The sequence below is a fragment of the Equus asinus genome, chromosome 3 (assembly GCF_041296235.1).
Source record: "Equus asinus isolate D_3611 breed Donkey chromosome 3, EquAss-T2T_v2, whole genome shotgun sequence".
Classification (NCBI taxonomy): Eukaryota; Metazoa; Chordata; class Mammalia; order Perissodactyla; family Equidae; genus Equus; species Equus asinus.
The window spans coordinates 47722976-47748697 of record NC_091792.1 but is presented as its reverse complement, the minus strand read 5'-3'; the positions used below and the strand labels follow the sequence as shown (position 1 = coordinate 47748697).

General features: G+C 33.7%; 1 protein-coding gene across 4 annotated transcripts in view; it reads left to right on the top strand.

Annotated features, from left to right (window-relative positions):
- The window catches only part of FSTL5 (follistatin like 5), a 715161-nt gene that overhangs the window by 560638 nt on the left and 128801 nt on the right, over window positions 1-25722 (top strand). For all 4 annotated transcript variants that reach the window (XM_044767022.2, XM_070505002.1, XM_044767023.2 and 1 more), the window contains exons 9-10: window positions 10290-10451; window positions 14921-15055. In XM_044767022.2, coding sequence (XP_044622957.2) covers window positions 10290-10451; window positions 14921-15055 — 297 coding nt within the window. The remainder of the gene's footprint in view (window positions 1-10289; window positions 10452-14920; window positions 15056-25722) is intronic.

The window sequence follows — 25722 nt, the reverse complement described above, 5'->3', positions numbered from 1 at the left end:
GGGCTGAGAACTTGCTATACATTGTTTCCTTTAATCCATTTAATCCCAGGCAGGGTTTCAAATTTTATAAATGGGGAAATTGAGACTCAGAGAAATTGGATATTTTATCTCTCAGAGCATAGCAGTAAGTGTTAGCGATAGATTCAAATTTTCAGGTTGGGTAGGGTTACTATAATATATTCATGGCACGATTCCTGCCTCAAATAATTTGAGATCTTCTGACGAATTATTTAATTTAAGTATACATTAAATCAAAGTAAATAAAGTTCTAAGAAAAAACCCAACATCCACCATGCGCCAAGCATTAAATTTATACTGTTTTTCATTAATTCTTGATTTTATTTTTCATACATTTAGAAAAACATCACCCTACGTATTATTACCTTGAATGTTATTGTTATGTTTCCTGTTTCAGAGAGGATTTCTGAAAATGGTGGCTTTTGAGACTGAGAAATCAGGAATTAAAAGGGGTTAGTAGAATAAATCTAAGTTAAACTAGGATGAACTACTGTCCTTTTCAAAATAGTTTAGAAAGTTGTGATTTGTTGCAATACTGTAGGATAAATAGGAAGATCTAATAAAAAATCACAAAAGTTTATGACCATAAGTATGTTGCTGTTAATTTATATTTTGCCTCCATCATTTGTCGCATCCTCTACACTTTTATGAAGCTGCAATAATGGGATCAGAGAGTTTTGTAATATTGACAAGAGGCAGTGTGAAAGTCATGAATATAAAAAGACTGCTTTGGGACAAAGTTAAAGAGAAATTGATGGCTTTAATAATGTCAGAGACAAAAGGCATTGGACAAGCTCAGTAGCATTTAAAATATTTATTAAACCTAGTCTGTAATTTTTCATAGCAAAGTTGCTTTAATGACAAAGGAAGTCGTAATACAAACAGAACAATCCAGATGCTGCTGTGAGTCAGCACTACTTCAGAGACATTTATATTCTTCCCCTCAAGCTTTCTTAGAACCTTCTCTAACAGTTGCAGCTGTGTGAATAATTTGTGGAGGAGCAGGGATAGAATCCTTCAAAAGAATAGAAGACGATGGCATCAAGAAAAGGAAAAAATACCTAGTGTTTAGTTGTTTACATACCACTGACCTGACGATTCACCTTAAATTTATTTTTGTTTCCAGGTAGAGTGAAGTCACTGTGTTGGGTCAGTGCTCTCTGCCACCTGACTAAAATCAGGCCCCCAAAGTACCCAGGTTATGTTGTTTTCATACTTTGTGGCAATAGTGCAGCGACTTCTAAAGAAAGCTCACAGGATGAAAGTTGCAGGATGAAAAAGAAGGAGGGCTCACTATTATAGAGATCTATTTTCTTCCATTAGATCCTTTCTAATATTAGATTGAAGGATTATTAGATTAAATAGATTCTATTAGAGCCTTCCTAATGTTGAGAAAAGCACTGATTTATTCTAATACAATGAAGTTATTATGGACCTTTGAGAGGTATATTCATTGACTTTTACCCAGTTTTATATCTATCTATTATTATTATTAAATATTTTATGGTTTTGAGCTGATAAATATTTACAATTGATTCCATGTAGACTTCAAAGTTTCCAGAAAGAAAGTCTAAGAAAATATAATTATACTTTATTTTCTTTAGCTTATCTACCTTTTGGATATCTAAATTTAATATACTTTAGTAGCAGAACCCCTTTCCATTTCTAGCTTCTATAAGTAGTTAAAAAGTATTAGCGTGGGGGCTGACCCCACGGCCAAATGGTTAAGTTCGCATGCTCTGGTTTGGTGGCCCAGGGTTTCACTGGTTCGGATCCTGGGTGTGGACATGGCACTGGGTCAGCAGGTCATGTTGAGGCTATGTTGTACATAGCACAACCAGAACAACCTACAACTAAAATATACAACTGTGTACTGGGGGGCTTAGGGAGAAGAAGAAAAAAAAACATCGTCAACAGATGTTAGCTCAGGTGCCAATCTTAAAAAAAAAGAAAAGAATTAGCTTTTTATATATATTCTTAGACCAACTAGTCTTCCAAATATAATTATTTGCGTTTTATGACCTAAGAACTCTTAGATAAATTAAATGCAATTTTATTACTTTAGTTTAATTTAGTCACATGGTGATATCCTTTACTTTAATTGGGCGTTAGAAAGAAGAAGTTCAATTTCCTTGAGAAGTTACATCTATTTGAGATGAATTACTAATACTTCTCTAAAATACTATCAATGCATTGATAATTCATTTGAGCTTTACATTTTAGAGTACAATTTTTCAGGGATCCCTAATATATCTTATATACTTCTGCTAAAAGCCTAACTCAGAATTTATATTTAGGTTCCAAGTAGTCAAATTCCAGTAGATAATTCTTTGGGACATTTACCTTTATGATCAGTACTAAATAAGACAATTTAGGCTAAGAACGCATTTTTTTCTTGTGTTCCATTTGGCTAATTTCAAAACTTGAACACAATAATATATAAAAGTCAGTCAACATCTTAATATATAAAAGAGAGCATGTGAGTGATGGGGAGAGAGTCGCCTAGCACAATGGACTGCACTCAGAAGTTGCTCAATAAATATTTGTAAATTGTTATCTTAAAACTCAAAATAAACAGATCAGATTTTATACTTCAATTTTATTCATGAGTAAAATTCATATCTTTACATCCTCTTGTATCCCTTCCATTTTAAGGGAGAGAAACTGATTTGGTTATGTTTCATAGAATATAATTGAATAATATGTAATCTTAACTGTTTAACATTTGTATGTATATATACATACAATATTATATTATTTAATGTTGATATTACTTGGCTTTATTTCAAAATATTGTATCAAAGCCAACTAGTTTAAATGGCTTCCTGAGTTATTTTAGTGAGGCATTGAATAGCACTGGGGAATTTTCAGTGTATAGACTTACTTGTAAATATCATCTTTTGCTTAAAATGTTAGGAGACTTATTTAAAGATTTTCATGATAGTGAACACAAACTGGACTCTACATCCAATGTGAAAACCCTTTTGTGGTCTTCATCATTTTCTTTTTTCATGCACTGCCATTAGAAAGGGAAGAGAGGTTCATAGAGTGCACTTCTTAACTAAAAATGACTGTAACAAAAGGCTTGAAATGTTCTCTGGAGGATTATTGACTTTTTAATTCAGCTGCCATCAATCCTCATTTATATTTCATAATATGTATCCCAGGAAACATAACCTACTCTTAAATGTGTAGTTTGTCACTGAGGTTAAATAGTTGTTATGCCAATCACTTATCCTTCAATTCTACCTGAGTTTAGAGATATTTTGCAGACCATCACTTGATACCAATATACTAAATGCAAAGCATAGTAAATGAGAGTGTTGTTTATTTCCAAAACATATATTATCTATTTGGGTATAAAAGTTCAATGTAACAAAAATTATTGTTCATTGTTGTTCTGTCAGTTTGTGTACAAATGATAAAGTAGAAACTGCTAAGAATGCAGGGGGAAATTGAACATCTCATTTGAAAGTTGTCCTTTGGGGAGTAACAGTGAGAGTATAGGTGACCCATATAAGTTTTTTTCTTTTTTTGAGGAAGATTGTCCCTGAGCTAACATCCACTACCAATCTTCCTCTTTTTGCCGAGGAAGATTGGCCCTGACCTGACATCTGTGCCCATCTGTCTCCATTTTATATGTGAGATGCCTGCCACAGCCTGGTTTGATAAGCGGTGCTGGGTCTTTGCCCGGGATCTGAACCGGCGAACCCTGGGCAGCCAAAGCAGAGCAAGCAAACTTAACCGGTATGCTTTCAGGCGGGCCCCTCATATGGTATTTATATTTTCTAATATGAATGATGTAGAATCTATTGTTAGCATTGACTTCATTGATGTGCATCCTTTGGGGCTAATTTTGAAATATATTTTGTTGTCTCAAATTTTTGCTATTCTGAAGAGTGTTGCAAGAAACATTGATCTTTCCTTTGGCTCTAAGTTCTGTGGCAAGATACACTTTCTTTTGTTAAATATTTATTGATCATAGTTGTCCATTTTGGCTCTCAATATAAGTCTTTTTAAAAAGCTCATCTCCTAATCATCAAGCTGTTAAGAGATTAGAGATTAGGTCTGAGTATTTGAAAGAGTCTCTACTCTGGATCCTACAATGATGTAGTTTAGCTGGAAGCATATTAATATATCTCTCCAAAGATTTATTTGAACTTCCAATATAGTAAAATGTACAAAAACTACTCTGTTCTAGATATAGCAAAAGAGCCTAAACATATACTCTATGTCACCAGGAAAGCAAGTGCAGAAGTATTATGAGAACTATTTTTGAAAATGTATTTGACATTTCAATATAAGCCATTTAAGTAGTTATCAAGAGAAAAAACTCAGATCTTGCTTTTGCTCCCCATCATTGTTGTGGATGTTTGTGTGTGTTGTGTTTGTTTTGAATTGTATTTAGGAGAGAGGGGAAGGGTGTTGCAGAATTCTGGTGCTCAGAGCTTTGGAAGTCTATTATTTTTCTGTTCCTGAGACTATTAAAGGCAATACACAAGGTCAAGTCCAAGCTGCGAGCTCAAAGGATTATTTGCCCTTTCTGAGGACTCCTCCCCCTGAGCCACTTTCTCTTTGTGTTATAATTGATATGAGTCTGGTTTAAGATCTCTAGAGTATAGCCAAAAGGGGAACTAAAGGGCCAGTATAGTGATAGACATATCTGTAGCCTGACCTGGTGGCTTCAACCGTTCCTTTGGTTTGCGTTGCTTTTGCAATTTCAATAAATGTGGAAGGCCAACATTTATTCGTTAGTCACTCATATAGTCAATTCGTATATACAATGGCTCCTCCAGTCCCCTAGAAAGAAGAGTGGTGAAATTAATTCTGGGCTGGATTTGAGGGCCTAAAAAGAGTCTCACATTGGTTACTGACCTTGCATCTTTGACATGCATTCTGATGAGTGAAAACAAAAGTTAGGTAGTTCAGAGTACTACATGCATTATTAAGCAAAGAGCAAGATGGTACAGGTGAACAAAACTTTTCTGTTTATTATCTTTTGCTAAGATAGCTTCTGCAGAAAATTCTTCGACTCAGAACTAGAGTGTTTTTCCGTATTTACCAAGTTGTAGTTAGCAAATGCTAAAGTGTGAGTGTGAATAAGAGATACGTGTGATAAACCTGTAACACACATCCTGTGGACCACTTGTGGAACACCTGTCCATGCTCTATAGTTCCCTAGTCATTCAGCTATGTGTGGGGATGGAATAACTGAATAAGGCAAAACCTCTTCTATAAAGGAGCTTATTTTATATATATATATATATACACATATATATACATACACATATATATGCATAATAAATTATCCTACAATTTAGGAGCTTAAAACAACAAACATTTATTATCTTCTGAAAAAATAGGAAAATAGAGATATGAGATAAATAGAGAAATGAAATAAAAAATTTGAAAACAGCTTAGATTAGGTGGTCCTGGTATGAGGTCTTTTCTGAGGTTGTTGACGAGAGCTGCACTCATCTGAAAGCTTGATTGGAGCTGGAGAATTTACTTCCAAGATGGCTCATGCACATGCCTATTTGTACTTCGCTGGTTGTTGGCATGGAGCCTCTCTCTCGCTTGAATCGTGAAAATCTCCATAAGGCTCTTTGAGTATCTTTATGCTGTGGCAGCTGACTTCCCCAAGGGCACGTGATCCAAAAGAGAGCAAAGGCGATGCTGCAATACTTTTTATGACCTAATATTGGATATCTTGCACCATCACTTTGCCATATTCTATTCGTTAACGGAGGGTCATTAAGTCCAGGGCATATGTAAGATGAGGAAAGTTCCTCATCTTATCCATCTTAGAACTGATTGTTTGTACCCTTTTAAAGACAGAAGCGTCAATGGATTTGTACAGATATTTTAACACTACCAAGGAAATGCACCCCTTCTTTTCTATTCTCTAGAAGAATTTATGTAAGATTGGTGTTATTTCTTATTTAGTTTTGGAAAATTCTACAGTTTTCTTTCAATAAAGGTTTTTAATAATGTATTAAATTTCTTTCAATGTTATTGACTTTTTAGATTTTGTACTACTTTTGTATAGAATCTCCTAGAAGTTGGTGTTTCTAGAAATATGTTGATTTTAAATTCATGTATTGGCATGAAGTTGATTATAATTTCTTTTTAGTTTCCAGCATTTCTGTAAGAATTTATCTGTGAGTCTGACTTTTGTTACTTTGTGTGTCATTTTGTTTCCTTGGGTTGCTTCGTATGCTTTTTCTCTTTTACTTTGATATTCTACAGTTTCACTATAATGTGTATAGATGACCAGGATTTTAAGTTCCATTTAGAAAGATGATTGATTAGAATTAATAAGAGTCACATATCTAGTAATATTGGAAGCAGAAAGTTCTCCAGTGATCCAGATCTCACTTTTAGTTTATCTCTTCAGTTATGTCTAATACGTGTTTAAGCCATCTCATTTTTAATGTCAACGATTACATATGTACATATTTATATTTGAGAATAAATTTGAGATAATTTTTCTTTTTACCACTAATTAATTCAGTGTGTGTTTTCTTAAAAGAAAGTGATTTGGGGGATGGCCAGGTAGTGCAGTGGTTAAGTTCACATGTTCCACTTTGGGGGCGTGAGATTTGCAGGTTCGGATCCCGGGTGTGGGCACGGCACCGCTTGGCAAGCCATGCTGTGGGAGGCATCCCATATGTAATGTAGAGGAAGTTGGGTACAGATGTTAGCTCAGGGCCAGTCTTCCTCAGAAAAATGAGGAGGACTGGCAGCAGATGTTAGCTCAAGGCTAATCTTCCTCAAAAAAAAAGAAGTGACTTTATCCAATCAAAATACAATTATTAAATCAGGAAATTTAACATTGATGGAATATCCTTATCTAGTCCACAGTCCATATTCGTATTTTGACAGTCTTCCCAATAATACCTTTATAGCTAATTCTTTCTGGTCCAGCATCCGCTACTGAATTTTACATTGCATTTAGTTAATATTCTTTTTTTTCCCCCTGCTTTTTCTCCCCAAATCCCCCCAGGATATAGTTGTATGTTTTAGTTGTGGGTCCTTCTAGTTGTGGCATGTGGGATGCCGCCTTGGCATGGCCTGGAGCAGTGCCATGTCCGTGCCCAGGATCCAAACCTGCGAAACCCTGGGCTGCCGAAGCAAAGCACGGGAACTTAACCACTCTGCCATGGGGCCGGCCCACATTTAGTTAATTTTCTTATTTAGTACCTTTTAATCCAAAATCTTTCTTCAGCCTTTCTTTGTTTTTCTTTTCTTTTTTCATAAAGGTAAAATTCACATAATGTTGAACCATTTTAAAGTGTACAGTTCTTTGATTTATAGTCCATTCAAAAACTTTTGACATCTTTTCATGTGCTTATTGTCCATTGAATGCCTTCTTTGGAGAAATGTCCTTAGCTTACATTTTAATTAAATTGTTTGCCATTTTTTAACCTTTTTCTTCTTGAGAACATTTAAGTTCTTTTCTCTTAGCAAATTTCAATCATACACCACAGTGTTATCAATTATAGTCACCATGTTATACATTAGATTCTCAGGCCTCATCCATTTTATAACTGACAGTTTGTACCCTTTGTCTGTTTTTTAATTGGGTTTCTGGTTTTTGTTTGCATATAAGTGATTCCATACAGTATTTGTTTTTTTCTGTCTGGCTTATTTCACTTAGCATAATACTCTCAGGTTCATTCATGTTGTTGCAAATGACAGGATTTCCTTCTTTTTTCCATTGTGCATATTCACTACCCTTTCTTGATCCATTCATTCACTGATGAATACTTAGGTTGTTTTCATTCCTTGACTATTGTGAATAATGCTGCTATGAACATGAGAGTACAGATATTTCCCTGAGATAATGATTTCATTTCCTTCGGCTATAAACCCAGGAGCAGATTTGCTGCATCATAAGGTAGTTCTACTCTTTTTTTTGGCCATGAGAAACCTGACTCATCAAATTTGGAACGTGCTTTTAATACCCATCAGAGTGTCTTTCCTCTTGACTATTAGGGACCTAGATCAGCCAGGTTGATTAGGAGCAGCATGAAATATAAAAAGCTTTGGCTCAGGTTTCAAAGCCCCCTGGATTTTAGTCTCAGCTCTGGACTCTAACAGGCCGTGTGACCTGAGGAAGCCATTAAATCTCTCTGTGACTCGTCTTTAAGTCAACATTACCACGAGGGTTTCAGGACAAACATTCTATGGTGTCTATGAATATATTTTTATTTTCTCTCTTAAAATACTGTTGCTGATGGTATTGCTTTCTATCACCAGAAAAACTGACATATGTCACAGAGTCAAAAAAGGAGATGTCAATCAAATCTAATTTTTACTGATGAAAATATTCAGGCTAAAGTTCAAAAGGAATCTGTATCAGTTAATGCTTACTTAAGTACAAAGGCTGAATTTATTGAGGTGGAAGTAGTTCAACTTTTCATTTCTTGAGGAGCTTCCATACTATTTTCTGTTGTGGCTATACCAGTTTACATGCCCACCAACAATGTGCAAGGATTCCCTATTCTCCCATACTTGCCAGCATTTGTTATCTCTTGTGTTTTTGATAATAAACATTCTAACAGTTGTGAAATGATATCTCACTGTGATTTTGATTTTCATTTCCCTGATGTATCAGTGATGTCATGTACCTATTGACTATTGTTTGTCTTCTTTGGCAAAATATCTATTTAAGTCCTTTGCCCATTTTTTAATTGTGGTTATTAATTTTTTCTATTAAGTTGTACGTGTTCCTTGCTTTGGATCTTGATTTTGGATATTAACTCCTTACTGGATGTGAGGTTTACCAACATTTCTTCCATTCTGTAGGTTGCCTTTTTGTTTTGTTGATGGTTTCCTTTGCTGTGCAGAAGATGGTTTCCTTTGCCTTTTAGTTGCTGAGTTATAACAGTTCATTATATATTCTGGATGCTAGTCTCTTAACGGATATAATTTGCAATTCACTTTCCTACTCTTGTCAGTTGTTTTTATACTTTTTTGATTGTGTCTTTTGATGAATCAAAAACTTAAATTTTGATGACATCCACTTTATCTAGTTTTCTTTCTTGCTTGTGTTTTGGAGTCATATCCAAGAAACCATGGTCAAATACAGGTCAAGAAGATTTGCTCCGAGGGTTTCTTTTAAGTTTTATTGTTTTAGCTCCTACAGTTAGGTCTTTGATTCATGATGAGTTAATTTTTATATATGGTGTGAGGTAGAGGTCCAAGTTCACTGTCTCACATGAGGATATCCAGTTGTTGTAGTATCAATGCTTGAAAAGACTATTTCTTGGCATCCTTGTTGAAAACCAGTTGATCATAGATGTATGGGTTTATTTCTGAACTTTCAACTCTATTCCATAGATTTATATTTTTATCCTTGTATCAGTGTGACATTTTATTGATTACTGCAGTTTTGTGGTATGTTAGTAAATCAGAAATATGAGACTTCCATTTTTGTTCTTCTTTTTCAAGATTGTTTTAGCTATTTGAGGCTCCTTCTAGTTCCACATGAATCTGAGGATTAGCTCTTCTATTTCAGCAAAAAATTCAGTTGGAATTTTGATAGAGATTACAGGGTATCTACACATCAATTTTGGAGTATTGTCATTTTACCATAATTCTTACCAATTCTTACTATCTTACAAATTAATTCTTTCAATCCATGAACATTTGATGTCTTTCTATTTATTTAGGTTTTCTTTAAATTCTTTCAACATGTTTTGTAGGGTTCAGTGTAAAAGTCTTGGTGAAATTTATTCCTAAATATTTTATTTTGTGGGTACTTCTGTAAATGGAATTGTCATCCTAATTTCTTAACATGCTATAGTAAGCAAAAGCTTTCTCTTTTCTCCCAGTCATGCATTCATTTATTTATTTATATAACAGAATTCATAGAGTATTATTTAGTTCTTTATACTCCGTTATAATTGCTAATTATTTTAATGCTAAATTGTTCTATATTTGGTAAATGAGAGTCCCTTTAAACTGGTTTCTGATTTTTTTGATATGTTTCCATTATTCTGCGAGGACTCCTTTAATTACTGAAACAAGATATACGAGGCTTAGCTTGTATTTTCCATGGCACAGTTTCAGGCTAGCCTTTATCCAAGGAACACTGGTACATTTTAGTAGATAATTATAATTGTAAATTAAGCTCTATAGAAATAGATAACATCATTAAAATATATAATGTGCAATTTCCAATATTGTAATTTTTTGTTTATTTTGGAAAATCAAACGTTGGATATGGATCACTAATTCACTTTCCTGTCCATTTCTTTTTTTAGTTCCTCCAGTAATCCGAGTGTATCCAGAGAGTCAGGCTCGAGAACCTGGGGTAACTGCAAGTCTTAGGTGCCATGCAGAGGGCATACCAAACCCTGAGCTTGGCTGGCTAAAGAACGGAATTGATATCACACCAAAGCTGTCCAAACAACTTACGCTTCAAGGTGCTTTTTACTTGCATTTTTTTCTCTTAAATGACCATGTAGAAATTTTATACTAAAATTTATAACACATTTTATGTTACTTGGGGAAAAAAATAAAATGAGTCTTGGTGGTAACAGAATGTCATAAATATGAAAAAAATATGATTGTACCTAAGACATTATATTTGAAATAGATTTCTTTAATATTTTTAATGTGTTAAATAATGGTCCTGTCATAATGATTAATTATGTCATTATTTTGGTGATAAGTAAAATATTAAATTATATATCTTTTAAATAATTGTCCTCTGAATTATAGCAGATGTGCTGAACAGAATAATTGGATCTCTTCATAGAATACATTTCTGAAGTGACTGTTTAAATGTTTAAATCATACGTTAAAATATTCACTATAGACAGTTTCAATAATATAGAAATTCTTTAGCCAATGTTTTGCAGCATAATTTGCAAGTGAAGAGAGAAAACAATCAAAACATTACTAAATATGTTACGCATTTACATTGTTTTAAAGTTATGGCATTCTAATATATAAAACTTTCTACATGTTTTAATGTTCTAATGTGTAGATATAATGAATCAATTATCATACAGTTATGATAATCACAAATATGCATCAAGTGAAAAATAAAAACAATCTTTATAATGCCAAATAATCTAATTAATGCAAAAGTAGTTGCACATATGCTGATTATACCAGTGGGTAAAAAAATATACAGATATTATTTCTGTTGACAAGAGTAGCACGACAAGTCATTTTACTAGAGTATCTGTTGCATAGCAATATATTCCTTGTTCCATGCTTTTAAATTCCTTCAATTCATAATGCTAGAAATGAATATATTTTCTTTTTTATTGTTATTTCTATAAGCACAGGGTTCTCTTATTATTCCTCTTTAACCGTGGATTTTATCAGATACATTTTTCAATAAATCTTTTTCAAACATATTTATTTTTCCAAGTCAAAAATGACATATGAAAGCATTTTTGATCTTTAAAACCTGAATCTTAGAAATCTCTATATTAATATAAGTATACCCAACAAATTTATGTCTACTGATTATGTGTTGGTGTCTATAATTTAAGAAGAGAAGAGGATTGACCAGATGAACGGAAATTCATGTGAAGAAAGTTCTAATTAGCTTCTGATTTTGTCATCTCTTGCCCATTTACTGCCCAGCAGTAAACCATATTATATCTTTGCTTCCGGGAATAAACAGAAAAGCAAATTTGGGAAAATGGTTACACTCCAAACTCAACATTGAAAGAATGGGGTCCCTTGTAAAATAGGTATTGTTATTTTTAAAAACAAAAGAAAATAGGTAAAGTTTGAGAGAATATGACACATAATAAAAGGTGAGTAGGAAGCACAACCTAAGAGATAAATCTGGGTGCATAGGAGTGTGAACTCCCATGTGGCTTTGCATATGATTACATATTACCAAATATTGTAGTTTTTTAATTATTGACTTATTAATCAGTTGCTTATTTAGCGTTTCTATGTGAGGTCCAAGTCTAGGCACTAACTAAATAACTATGGCAATGGATCAAATAATATGTTAATGAGAGTAAGTAAAATCCTAGAAATGCAGAAATATTTTATTGGTAAGCAAATCAAAAAAAATAAGACAAGGAGACTAAGAATCAGCAAAGAAGCAGGGTATAAGGTGACACTACCGAAGAGAAGGAAAGAAGCCAAAGATGGGAGAGAGCTCAGCAAGGTCAGATGCACAGAGAGGTCAAGGAGGGGCATTCAAATGTGTTCATGGGTTAGGTGATTAGTTTGTCCTTGCGACATTTAGAAAAGTAATATAAGTAGCAATCAGTCTTCAGTGGGTTTAGAAATGAAGAGGAGGTAAGAAGTATAAAAACCTCCTTCCAAATTTTGAAAAGAGGAAAAAAGAAAAGCTAGTAGATGCTGGTGGAAAGAGTTAGGACTAATGAGGATGTTTCTTTCTTCTTGGACAATTTACTGGTTTTAAGGAATATTGGGAAAGAGAAAGATGTGTAGATAACGGAGGGAAGAAAGGATGAACAAAGAGTTGTAAAAGTCAACAAGAAAAGAGGAGAGATTTGCCTTGGAAAGAACCAGAGAAAATTTCCTCTGATAAGTAAATAAAGGTGAAGCTGTAGACGGAAACAAGAAGTTTTGGGTTTGCTTTGTTTTGTCCTAGCCTTTACTGAGATATAATTGACATATAACATTGTATAAGTTTAAGGTGTGCAACATGGTAGTTTGATACATGTGTGTATTGCCAAATGATTTGGGCCTACTTTCTAATCACTTCTATGAACTTCGTGATTTAAAAAACAGCATCACTTGCTTAGAGTGAGAGGTTAGTATTATCACGAAAATCATCAAACGAAGAGTAAAGATTGGAAATAAAAGTGGAGTAGGATATGAAAGGCTCCTAGCTGTGAAGGTCAAGTAAAATGAATATCAAGTAGCATTGAACATCTTGCAAATTGAAAACTGTGAATTTGTAAATTTGCTTGTGCAATAGTCTCATTATTTACTCAGAAATCTAGACACAGGGACACCAGGTGGAGAGATATGTCAGCTTGTTCTAGTTCTGGAGGTTAGTAAGGCAGATGTGTCAGGATGATAAACAGAGGAGGGAACTGGTAGTTCTGGCAATAGAATAGAAAACATCTAGAAATGCCAAATTATGGACGGAAGGAGGGAAAGACAGTGGGGCATATAGGTTATGAGAATATATAAGACTAATAAGAAGACAGAATTTGAAGAAGGAATAAATTGACTCGATGTTTCAAAAAAATCTAGAGGATTTAGATTGTTAAGCGTGCAAGTCTTGAAAGAAAAGTACAGGTATATTCTTTGGAGAGGACCGTATTCCACATAAAACAAAAAACTGATGCAGGCTTAAATATTTTGTTCACTCCCTGTCTTTCAGAGCAGGGGTCTGCAAACTAAAGCCCACAGATCAAATCCAGAAAGCTGCCTATTTTTGTAAATAAAGCAACTTTTTTGCTTGTTTTTTGTATTTAGAACACAACCATACTCATTTTTAAAAATATTGTCTGAGGCTGCTTTCATGCTGCTGTGGCAGAGGTTTGTAGTTGCCGCAGAGAGAGCATGGCCCACAAAGCCGAAAATATTTATTATCTGGCCTTTTACAGGACAAAAGCAAAACAAAACATTGTCAACCTCTGTTTTGGAGTAGGGATTCTCAGCAAGGGATGGGTGGAATGGAGATGTGCGGTAACGTTTATAAACTGAGAAAAGATGTCCAAGAGATTTAAGTGATTGTCCCTCTTCAAAGACTCACTGCCTCTCCATATCCCATTCACATCCCTTGAGAGCCATGGGATCAGAGAGATGGCATTCAAGCTTTCTTCCCAATTAGATTCTACTTTCTTTCTCCAAACAGCCACACCAATTATTTATGTCACCATAAGTCATCTTCCTTTCTACTGCACATGGTACATATTGTTCTTGTGAAGGGATAATGTGGAGCACACGCATAAACACTCAAATACAGACACATACAGAAAGAAAGAAAAGAAGGTAAGAGAAGAGAAAAAAAGAAACAACTGAACACAGCAAACACTGAACTTTAGCCTTTACCCTTTGAACTGGGTGATTTGCATAAGATCATTCTATGAGTCTCAGATTCTTCATCTGATAATTGCGCATTATTTGGGATGATTAAAGAATAATATATGTGAAAGCACTTTGTATATTGCTAACATATAGTAAATGGTTAATTAAACTCTGGTTTCCACATTGGGAAATTCAACTCATTATTTAGGAATTAGCTTAAAATATTATTTTACCAAGACTTAAACATTGGATTAAACATTCCCTTAAACTTTTGGTTATACATTAACTATATCAATTTCCATATTATAATATTGTTTACTGTAAGTTTGTTTCTGAGAAAAGACTGAAAGCTTACACACAAGTCACGTGTTATTATCTTAATGTCTTCCTTACCTAATTATATCAGATATATAATATGGACTCAATAATATACTTGATAAGTGGAGGTCATATTATATTTGTATGAGGTAGCTCAGTTAATTTCTTTATTAAAATGTCTTTTCATATGCATTCTTCTGTCAATGAACCACAGTGGTATTATTTAAAACTGTTGTAAAAGCTTGGGACACAGTGGATTCTGAAGACTAAAAATAAATGTTTAAGTAAAATTATAGTTATCAATATAAAATACTTATGCAATGTAAGAAACAGGAAATGAATATAAAATATAAAGTGTGTGCATTTGTTACAGTGTGTATGTATTGGGCTCTCTGTAATAGAGTGACAGCACTGTTATGAAACACTTTAATGCTTGTGGAATAATTTGGCACGCCTCCAAAGCATGGAAGTAGGAAGGAAAATAGTTTAATTAGGACAAGCTAAGAGAACTGTTTGACTGTGTAATCGGAAAGCACTGTACCAAAACTGAAATTGTAGTTTACAAGTTGCATTTGCCTTCTGTTTTCAGCAAATGGCAGTGAGGTTCATATAAGCAATGTGCGCTATGAAGATACAGGAGCGTACACTTGTATCGCAAAGAATGAAGCAGGAGTGGATGAAGACATCTCTTCTCTTTTTGTGGAAGATTCTGCTAGAAAGACCTGTATGTATTGAACATACACACACACACTGTACTTAACTTTACAATTAAGTGTTTTTCAAAAAGCAGAGGCATCAGAAAACTCTGAAATGAACAATACCTTAAAAAATGTTTTTGTATGTAGGCAGGATAAGAATCTTGAAATATAAAAGTTGATTTAAGGATTAGAGAATAAGCTTGTGACATTTTTAGTGTAACATTAAATGATTTTTTTTTTCTTTCACAAGTGTATATAGGATGTTTTGGGTCCTGTCTTCCCATTTGCTCATACAGGAATTCAAATCCCTTGGAAAATCCCTCTCCCAAGTGAGTTGGGGAATTCAAGATCCCAAAATATACCCAAGGGACACCCTATGGGTTGAATAAATTCGTATCTTTCTTTTTTTGTCAGTTGCATTGTATTCAGTGGCCCCATGGCCATACAGTAATGCTTCTCTGCCACAGGCACGGTGTTATCACCGCCATGAGACACTCACTGCCTTGGTACCAACACCACTCCATGGACTGGTCTCTGTTTAGAGCTGGAATCCTTTGTCATCTCTGTATCTGTCTCCTGATTGTATTATGAAGTAATAAGAAAAATGCACCATCCCTTTAAAAAAATTATTACTTGGTGAAAGGAATATAGATGGAGTGGGATGCTAAAAATGGATTTTTTGGTTACAACTGAATTGCTTGGAACTCAAAGTACTGTTATAGCGTTTATCAAGTAAGCGCTCTATAGGCGTTCTCTTCCTTCTGGTCCACACATTCCACAGTATAGCTATTTTGGGATTGGGTCTGGCCGTACTTGTAATGACCGTTTTCCTTACTCCTCAGTCTGATTTCTTGTACTTGTTTATAACTCCTGTTAATCTAAGTTTTTGCAGAGGCCCTGATGTTTTGAGGGCCCTTTAGTTTGGCATTCCCATTTCTCTGAATCCAGTTTGTTAAACAAGGTTGAAGCATTGTCCCAGGAATCTTTTTATTCCTCTTTAAATCAATGAGTGCCTGTAGATATGAGTGGATCCAATGAGGATGGAGGATCTTATCTATGTCCTGACTGCCAGTATATCTTTATCCATATTTTGTCTGGCTAGGACAACCATCATTAGCAGCAAATATTTAATAAGAAAATTCTTAAGGTAGAAAAGAGAAAAGAAAGCTGGATTTAATGACTAGACAAGTTCCACCATAATATTTTTACTCTACTCCTTTTAGGTATTTCTGCTAAATACCAATTTGCAATTCACTTACCATTGAAAATTCATTTTGCAAGTCACTTTCTGTTGAAAATTAATTTTAGGTGACAATTGAAGACTTTAGTTTGCTTTGTCCTTTATGATGACGTTTGTTAGACATTTCAATTTAAACTCTGTTTCTCTGCAAACTCTGATTTTCTTTTAATGTTGGTCAGGTATTTTTTGATATATTTCCCTAGTTACAACATTAAAACACCTGGCCATAGTTTCTTTAAACAGTGAATCACTACTGACCAGCACATAAATTTGAAGAAAATTTTAGGGGAAGATTTAATGTAACTCTAACCATATATTTAGTCATATTAATATGTTTAATTATAAACAGTTCCTGACATCATGTTTTCACCTTATTTTAAACTCTTCCAGGTCAACATAATACATTTTAAATAGTTTTTTGAGATTATATGCTAGTGGTATGCTGCTAAAATCAGAAGTAACAATTTTATAAGATACAGCCTTGCTGCCTTTACAATATCTATATTTACAGAACTTTCAAAGTCATCTTATAGGAAAGAGACAATACAAGGAAAAGCTTTGAAGAATGTCTTTTCTAAGTCTGAAAGTGAAATATTTATAGATGTTACTTGTGTATTTAAATTATGTGACATTTTCAAGGATGAAGAGTAAAAGCTAATAGATTTTAAAAGTTAATTTATTTTGATAAGAGCACAATATGAGATCTACCCTCTTATCTAAGTTTTAGGTGGACATACTATATTGTTAACTATAGGCACTAAGTTGTGTGGCAGATGATCAGAACTTATTTCTCTTGTATAATTGTAACTTTATAACCATTGAACAACACTCCGATTCTCTCCCCCTCCTTCCCCTGACAACCATCGTTCTATTTTCTGCTTCTGTGATTTTGACTTAGATGCCTCGTGTAAGTGCAATCATACAGTATTTGTCCTTCTACAAATGGCTGTTTTCACTTAGTATAATGTCTTCTAGGTCTATCTATATTGTTGAAAATGGTACAATTTCCTTCATTTTTAAGGCTTAATAATATTCCATTGTTATATACACACAGTATTTTCTTTATCCATTTATTTGTTGATAGACATTGGGTTGTTTCCATATTTTGACTATTGTGAATAATGCTGCAATGAACATGGAAGAGCAGATATCTCTTTGATCCTGATTCTTTTGGATATATACTCAGAGGTAGAACTGCTGGATCATATGATAGTTCTATTTTTAATTTTTTGAGGGGCCTCCATAATGTTTTCATAGTGGCTGCAAAATTTTGTATTCCCATTAACAAAGTGCAAGAGCTCCAACTTCACCATATCCTCACCAACACTTTTCTTTTGTTACTTTGATGATAGCCATCCTAACAAGTATGGCTTGTTAGATATCATCATTGTGAATTTGATTTGCATTGCTGATGATTAGTGATGTAGAGGACCTTTTTATATATGTATTGACCATTCATACATCTTCTTTGGAGAAATCTCTATTCAAGTCCTTTGCCCATTTCTTAACTGGGTTATTTCATTTTTGCTATTGAGTTCTTGGAGTTCCTTATATATTTTGGAAATTAAATGCTTATCAGATAAATGAGTTGAAAATACCTTTTCTTATTCCATGAGTTGTCTTTTCCCTCTGTCAATTGCTTTGTTTTCTGTACAGAAGCTTTTTAGTTTGATATAGTCCAACTTGTCTGTTGTTCCTTTGTTGTTCCTTTTGTTGTTGTCTTTTTGAAAAAATTATAGGCCAATAGTGCTGATAAACATAGATGCAAAAATTCTCAACAAAATATTAGCAAATTAAATTCAACAGTACATGAAAAGGATCATATACCATGATCGTGTAGGATTTATCCCTGAGATGCAAGGATGGTTGAGCATACACAAGTCAATGAATGTGATTTGCATATTAACAGAATGAGGGATAAAAATGACTGGATTATCTAATAGATGAATATAAAGCATTTGATAACACCATTTCATGACAAAAACACTTTTGACAACACTCTTTCACAGTAAAATTGCTCAACAAACTAGATGTAGAAGGAATGTACCTCAATATAGTAAAGGCCATACATGACAAGTCCATAGCTAACACCGCACTCGATGGTAAAAAACTGAAATCTTTCCCTCTCAGATCATGAAAAAGACAAGGATGCTCACTCTAACTATTTCTATTCAACATAACACTGGAAGTCCTATCCACATTAATTAGGCAAGAAAAAGAAATAAAAGGCATCCAAATCATAAAAGAAGAAGCAAAAATTTCTCTCTTTTCAGATGATGCGATTTTGCATACAGAAATCCCTAAATACTCCACAAAAAAACTTAGACTAATGAACATATTCAGGAAAGTGTAGGATAGAAAAACAATATACAAAACTCAGTCGCATTTTCACACATTAAAAGTGAACTATCCAAAAGGCAATTAAGAAAGCAATGTCACATATGATAGCCTCAAAAATAATAAATTACTTGGAAATAAACTTAACCAAGGAAGTGAAAGACTTAGACGTTGAAAACTATAAATAAATTGATGAAAGAAATTGAAGAAGACAAATAAATGGAAAGACATTCCATGTTCACGGATTAGAAGACAACACTGTTAAAATGTCTATACCATTCAAAGCAATCTGTGATTCAATGCTATTCCCATCAAAATCCCAATGGCAGTTTTTACGAAAATACAAAAAATATCCTAAATTTCATATGGAATAACAAAATATTCAGAATAGCAAAAGTAATCTTGAGAAAGAACAAAGCTGGAGGTATCACACTTCCTGATTTCAAAGTATATTACAAAGCTATAGAAATTAAAACAGTATTGTACTGACATAAAGACAGACACGTAAATCAATGGAACAGAATACAGAGCCCCGAAAAAAATTTATGCACATACGGTCAACTGATTTTCAACAGGAATGCCAGAATACACAATAGGGAAAGAATAGTCTTTTTAAGAAATAGCACTGGGAAACGGAATATTCAAATGTAAAAGGATGAAATTGGACCTTATCTTACATAATACTACATAAAAATCAACTTAAAATGGATTAAAGACTTTTAAACATAAGACCTGAAACTATAAAGACCTGAAACTATAAAGACAAAGACAAACTATAAAGACAGTAAGGTAAAAGTTTCATGACATTGGTCTTGACAACACAACTAACAGATTTTAGTTGTAACCAAGAAGTCTCAAACATTACTAATTCATGTTTATATTCTACTCTTTTATAAGCATGCAAACACAGGTTTTTTCAGAGTAACAAATTTACCTCTCATTTAAATGTGTCTCTAATTTTTAAGTGTGTGTTCCACACATTTGCTGCAGTGGTTATTAAGAACATGTCATATATGTGGTTGTTGATGTGAAAGTGCTCGTTTTTAGAAAGTTATATACATAGTTAAAATCAGAATAATAGTAAATAAGTAAACTGAATAGAATATTAGTAGCTACAGAAGAGAATTAACTGAAAATGTAAGAATGTGGTAGAAGACAGTTTTCCTTGGGATGTTTCCTAATAATCAACAGACTGTCAGAATTCTATATAACAAAACCAAAATCAAAGTCAGGTGAAGATCACACGAGGGAAAATTACAGCCTTTTGTAATCCCCATCCTAAGAGGTACTCTGGGCTCTCTTCTAGTAATTCCATAGACAAAGACCAATGTTAATTATACAGAGCACATTTGTATTTTGACAGATATTTTCAAAATGTCAAAGGAAACAGTCACAGGCTCATCAATGATGACTTTACTCTTCTTATTTGCAAATATTAAAAAATTACTGATTTGTACACATTCACCAAAAATCTTTTGGTAGTGATGGGATATAACATATATCTAAAAAAGCAGATTAGTATGACAAAAGATCATGAACTTTGGAGTAAGATGTGAGTTGGAATGTGCCTTAGTTTCACCACATAACAGCCTGATCATTGGGGCTCTTACATATAACCTCTCTGAGCTTTACTTTCCTTATCTGTGACATGGAATAAGTACTAACTCACTAAGGGATTTCTGTGCAGATGTTACATATAAAGCACTCAACCTAATGTTAGATATAAAGTAGTACCTCTTCCGCCCACTCATGCTTACTTTCTGAAAATAATTACTTGTTTCTTGCTAGAAACATGGACAAAAATCATTTTTTAAAAAAAAACAAGCTTAGAGAATCCAGTAATTGTTAGAAATTGGAAAGTTTACAAAATGAATGATACATATTGATAGATATGTAGATAAATATATATATCGAGAGAGAGAGGGAGGGAGAGAGGGAGGGAGAAAGGGGGATAATTGCATATGGACTTCTATATTATTGTATATCCTAATATAAAATGTCATTATTTCTTTTCCCATTTAAAAAAAATTGACTCATGGGCCCAGCCTGGTAGCACAGTGGTTAAGTTTGCATGTTCTGCTTTGACAGCCTGGGGATTGCCGGTTTGGATCCCGGGTGCGGACCCTCACACTGCTTGCCACTGTTGTGGCAGGCATCCCGCATATAAAGTAGAGGAAGACGGGCATGAATGTTAGCTCAGAGCCAGTCTCCCTGAGCAAAAAGAGGAGGATTGGTGGCAGATGTTAGCTCAGGGCTGATCTTCCTCAAGAAGAAAAAAATTGACTCAGCTAATTGGAATATATATATTTTGTTCTTTGATGTGGCTATTAAGATACTTTAAATAAAGGACACATTTTTTGCCATAGCCCACTTTTGTCAGAACCAAAGCAAAAGCTGTACTTTATTTCCCCTTTACATTGGTCAATTTGTATTCCTATTATATTTTAAAAATTCTTCTGTAATGTACTGTTCCTCTATTTTCTTTTTGAAAGATGCAGAGAAGAGAGGTATTGAATTTCATGTAGACAGGAAAAAATGGGGAAAGATTTACAATTTTGGGCAAAATGACACAACACAGACTTACTTTGCTTAGCTACAGCTTCGGACTAATCATCCAGCTATTTTCTGCATAACAGAGCACTCATAGGAGGATGAGTCACGTCTTTTCTTACACTACACTTCCCAGCAATGTGATCCCCTTGAGAGAACAATTCATGCAAAGCATCATACGGCTAAGGAGTTGATGTTTTGCTTGTATGCTAATCTTTGAACTGCAAAACTTTAAGTACCCAACTTTGTCAACAAACCTCACTGGCAGGTTTCTCATGTGATAAATTGAACTACAAAAAAGTGTTTCAAAATAGTATACTCTACATTTACATTAGGGATAGGGTTTGATAACTAAGATTTAATGAAGTGATATACAGAGAGGATTTAAATGCAAAGAAGAGTATAAACAGACCTTAGGGGATTGTGTGGTACTGGTAGCAGGGAGTAGAAGATAATTAGAAATATGCGAGGGGGTTTTAAGTACAGGTGGAATGTTATTTACTTGAAAATGTCTTGCTCACAGCATTAGCACTTGATCCATTTCCATTCCCAAGAGAAGTCCATTCCCAGATGATAACAATTCATCTTCAGGATTAAGGTAAATGAAAAGTGAAAGTAGGCTCCTACTGAAAGCTTTTAAACTACTGGCTGCATTAAGCACTGAGCACAAAGTATAGCACACCTTGCTCGGGTTTCAGTAAAGGATATGCTTAATCTGGCTTCTTGCAAATATTGAATATAATATCTGAAGATATTACAATAGTATATACATCTTTTTATCATTGTCACAGGCAATATTGCATTTGGAAATACTGGGCTACTGCAAAAATCTTTACTTCAGAGTTAACTTCAATAAAATAATATTGGTTGATTATTATGACCTCAAATTCATTACAAGATTCTTTAAAAGAGTACGTTAAATGGATTAAACTCTACAGCAAGATTACTTGAATGAACAAATTATATAAATATATAACGCTCATATAAATTAATATGCAATGAGTATAAATTCACAATACACACATTTAGAAATATGGTAAAATGTAGCCACTTGTAACCAAATATTTCAAAAGATGTATAAATGCTTAAGAAGTATTTGCCTAGTTTAGAAATAGAGGAAAAGGTTTTAAAATAGGTTGAAACATGGTCTCTTTACATATAAAGGTAGTTTAAATATAGTATCACAAACTTTAAAAATAAAACGTATTCTGGTAATGTAGACAAATTAATTGACCTCTCTAGTCTTCATTTACTTTCTATTTTTAAAGAATGGAGAAAATACATAATTCAAAAGGCTATTTGCATAGATTTAATGAGATCGTTTACATAGGATCTTATTAATGTATACAAAGGGTAGGGAGATAGGTAGGTGACTAGCATAGTCTATGAACATGTGTAGATGAAGCCAAATGTGGCTACCATAGATTAATAATAAATTTTTACATTTAACCAATGTGAGACAGGGGCAGAAGTCATCAGATTAATAGATTAATTTTTTTACACTCAACAAGTGTGAAATAGATAGACTCATTAGGAATAAGGAAAATCCATAGTTAGAGATAAGGTGTGGACGTCATAGCCAGTGTGAAGTTTAATCCTGTTAGTTATGAGCTCAGCGCTAGAATCAAAAAGAACCACAAAAAAACAAATATTTTAGGATAAATAAAATAAACCAACAAGTGAAAAATATTGTTAATTTTTATTTAACATTCACCGAATATTATTCAATAGAGGGGTTATACTAAAAACATTTTAAAGCAGAGTGAATAGGCTGGCCTGGTTGTGTAGTGGATAAGTTCATGCACTCTGCTTTGGACGCCTGGGTTTGTGGGTTTGGATCAAGGGTGTGGACTTAGCACTGCTGGTCAAGCCACACTGTGGTGGCATCCCACATAAAATAGAGGAAGACTGGCACAGATGTTAGCTCAGGGCCAATCTTTCTCACCAAAAATAATAAAAAATAAAAAGGCAGAGTGAACAATTCATATTTCTTTTGAAAAGCCCAAAAAACTATTTAATATTTGTCACAGATATTTACATATTAGTAAGCTTACATGAAATGAAACTCACTTAGGATAATCAGATTAATGTAGAAGTAAATCATGCCTGATGAGCCTTTATTATTTTATGAGCTTTCATTATTTATCATAATTTCTAATATTTATGCTCTCAGTTTGGCCAATGACATTGTCACATTTTGTGAAATAATTTGTTCCATAAATCTTTTCATCTGTTGACCCAGAGCATGGTGAAATTATCTGCCTTGTGATTGCCATATCTGAAGCTATATATTTAAAATAATACCTTTTTGATGTCATTAAATAGATCTGTTTCTAACATTGCCATTCTTGTGCAATTGTGGAGCTTTATCTACCAAGGTGCTACATGATTTGAATGTCACCGGATTGACAGGTTTGCAGCAACCATAAGCAATCAGGCACTTCTACTGCCTACAAAACGAAGCTTTCTTATTTTGATTTATTGCCTACCTGTTGTCTGCAAGGCGTTCTGTTGTTTCAGTGGAATATTCCTATCTCATCTCATATTACACAATGTCAATTTGCCTAATTTATTTTACGACAAGTGATGATGACATTTTATTTATATTTCTCCAGGCATGCAAACTAAATAAGTTTATATACAGTGACAGTGCTGAGCAGAAAATCTCTACGAAATTTTTTAAAAATCTATGTACTAATATTTTATTGTATATTAGTTGTTGGTGTTCAGGAGAAAATGTTAGGACTCACTTTGAGATTCCATAATTCCAGAAACATTAAACTTGGTGAATGCTTTGCAAAATAACTGTGTATGTGGGTTCAAAAAAAAGTCAGAGTTATCACCACTTCATGATTTTCTTAGAATCCCCTGATATAGAAATTCAATCAGAAAATAGTGTAAATGTGTGAAAAAATTCATTTAATAAGACCTTCAAATGTCCAGGCTCTGGGGTGAGGGACTTAAGTAAGGTGCCATCTTCAAGTTTTGTAAAGTCTAATTTATGCCACACATTTTTATCAGCTGTGTGCAAAGAGGCCAGATTATACATCTGCATGCCTTATTGTCTTCTGTTTGCCGGGATGTCTGAATTCTGATAGAGCTGAATGTTAGATGAACATGTCAGAAAGAGTAAGACAGTTTGATTATTGTTCTGCCTCCTCATTTGCTTTATTTTGCAACTTTGTGTGCATTTCCATATTTGTGTTACATGTGAATGTTACATTACGTTTGAAATGTTTTTAAATATGAAATTTCTTGAGACATTTTTCTATCATATGCAGTAAAGTTGTGTGCCAATTTGAATATCTTTCCCCTAAATTTGTCTACTATCTGTCTAATACATGTGTTAGAAATCAAAATCAATAGAAAATCAAAATGTATTTCTAGATATAGTTTCTGTTTAAAAGACTGAAATTATACTATAAAAAAGAAAGTGTATTATTTTCTAATTTGATTATTAGAATATTCAAGTAAAGAATGCATATACACATATATTATAACCAATATTGCACTAGTTATGATTATATTAATATTAAATCAGAATGAAATTTTAGAAGTATATTTCAAAGGCAAAATAAATATCAGAGAAAACAGTATGATTGCATTAAAATTAAGGAATTCTAATCATAAAAATTTGTCCTCAAGATATTGTCAACACAAATAACTGACAAGAACTTAGTATCATAAATAGGTAGGTAGATAGACAGATAGATAGACAGATATAAGTGAAACACCCCAAAAGAAAACTAGCTGGTAGGTTTGTTTTTTGTTGTGGTGGTTTTCTTGGTGAGGAAGTTTCTCCCTGAGCTAACATCTGTTGCCAATCTTTCTCTTTTTGCTTAAGGGAGATTGTCACTAAACTAAAATCTGTGCCCATCTTCCTTCACTTTGCATGTGGGACCCTGCCACAGCACAGCCTGGTGAGGGGTGTGTAGGTCCACACCTGGGATCAGAACCAGCGAACCTCATGCTGCCAAAGTGAAGCGTGCAAACTTAGTCACTGCGCCACTGCACCAGCCCCTCATCTGTAGTTTTAAAAAGACCTTTCAGAGACAAGGGAAAACGAAATGCCTATATATATATATATATATATTATGAAAAGATGTTAATACTCATCACTTATCAAGGAAACACACCTTATAACCCCAGAGAAATGCCATTTCACATCCACTAGAATACCAAAAGTTAAAAAGCTACATGATACCAAGACTTGATGAGATTTCAACAAATGGAAATCATTCTACATTGCTAATCGTAGTGTCAGTTTCGCCACCCTTTGGAAAGTACTTTGGCATTATCTATTAGAGTTGATTTTGCATATACCTTGGAAGCGAGTATTCACACATATTAGAGAAACATTGAACTGCCATACATTCAGAAATTATTTAGGAAGATCCTGCCATGTACTTAATATTTTGCTGTAATTTATAATTTCTTTTTAATCTGCCTTTTAATTACTTCTATATTTCCATGGCAACTGGACTAACAATTTAATTTAAATCCTGTTTACAATGGCTGTAATTTGATTTATGTAGTTTAAATATGTGTGAAGCTAGTTACCTTCCC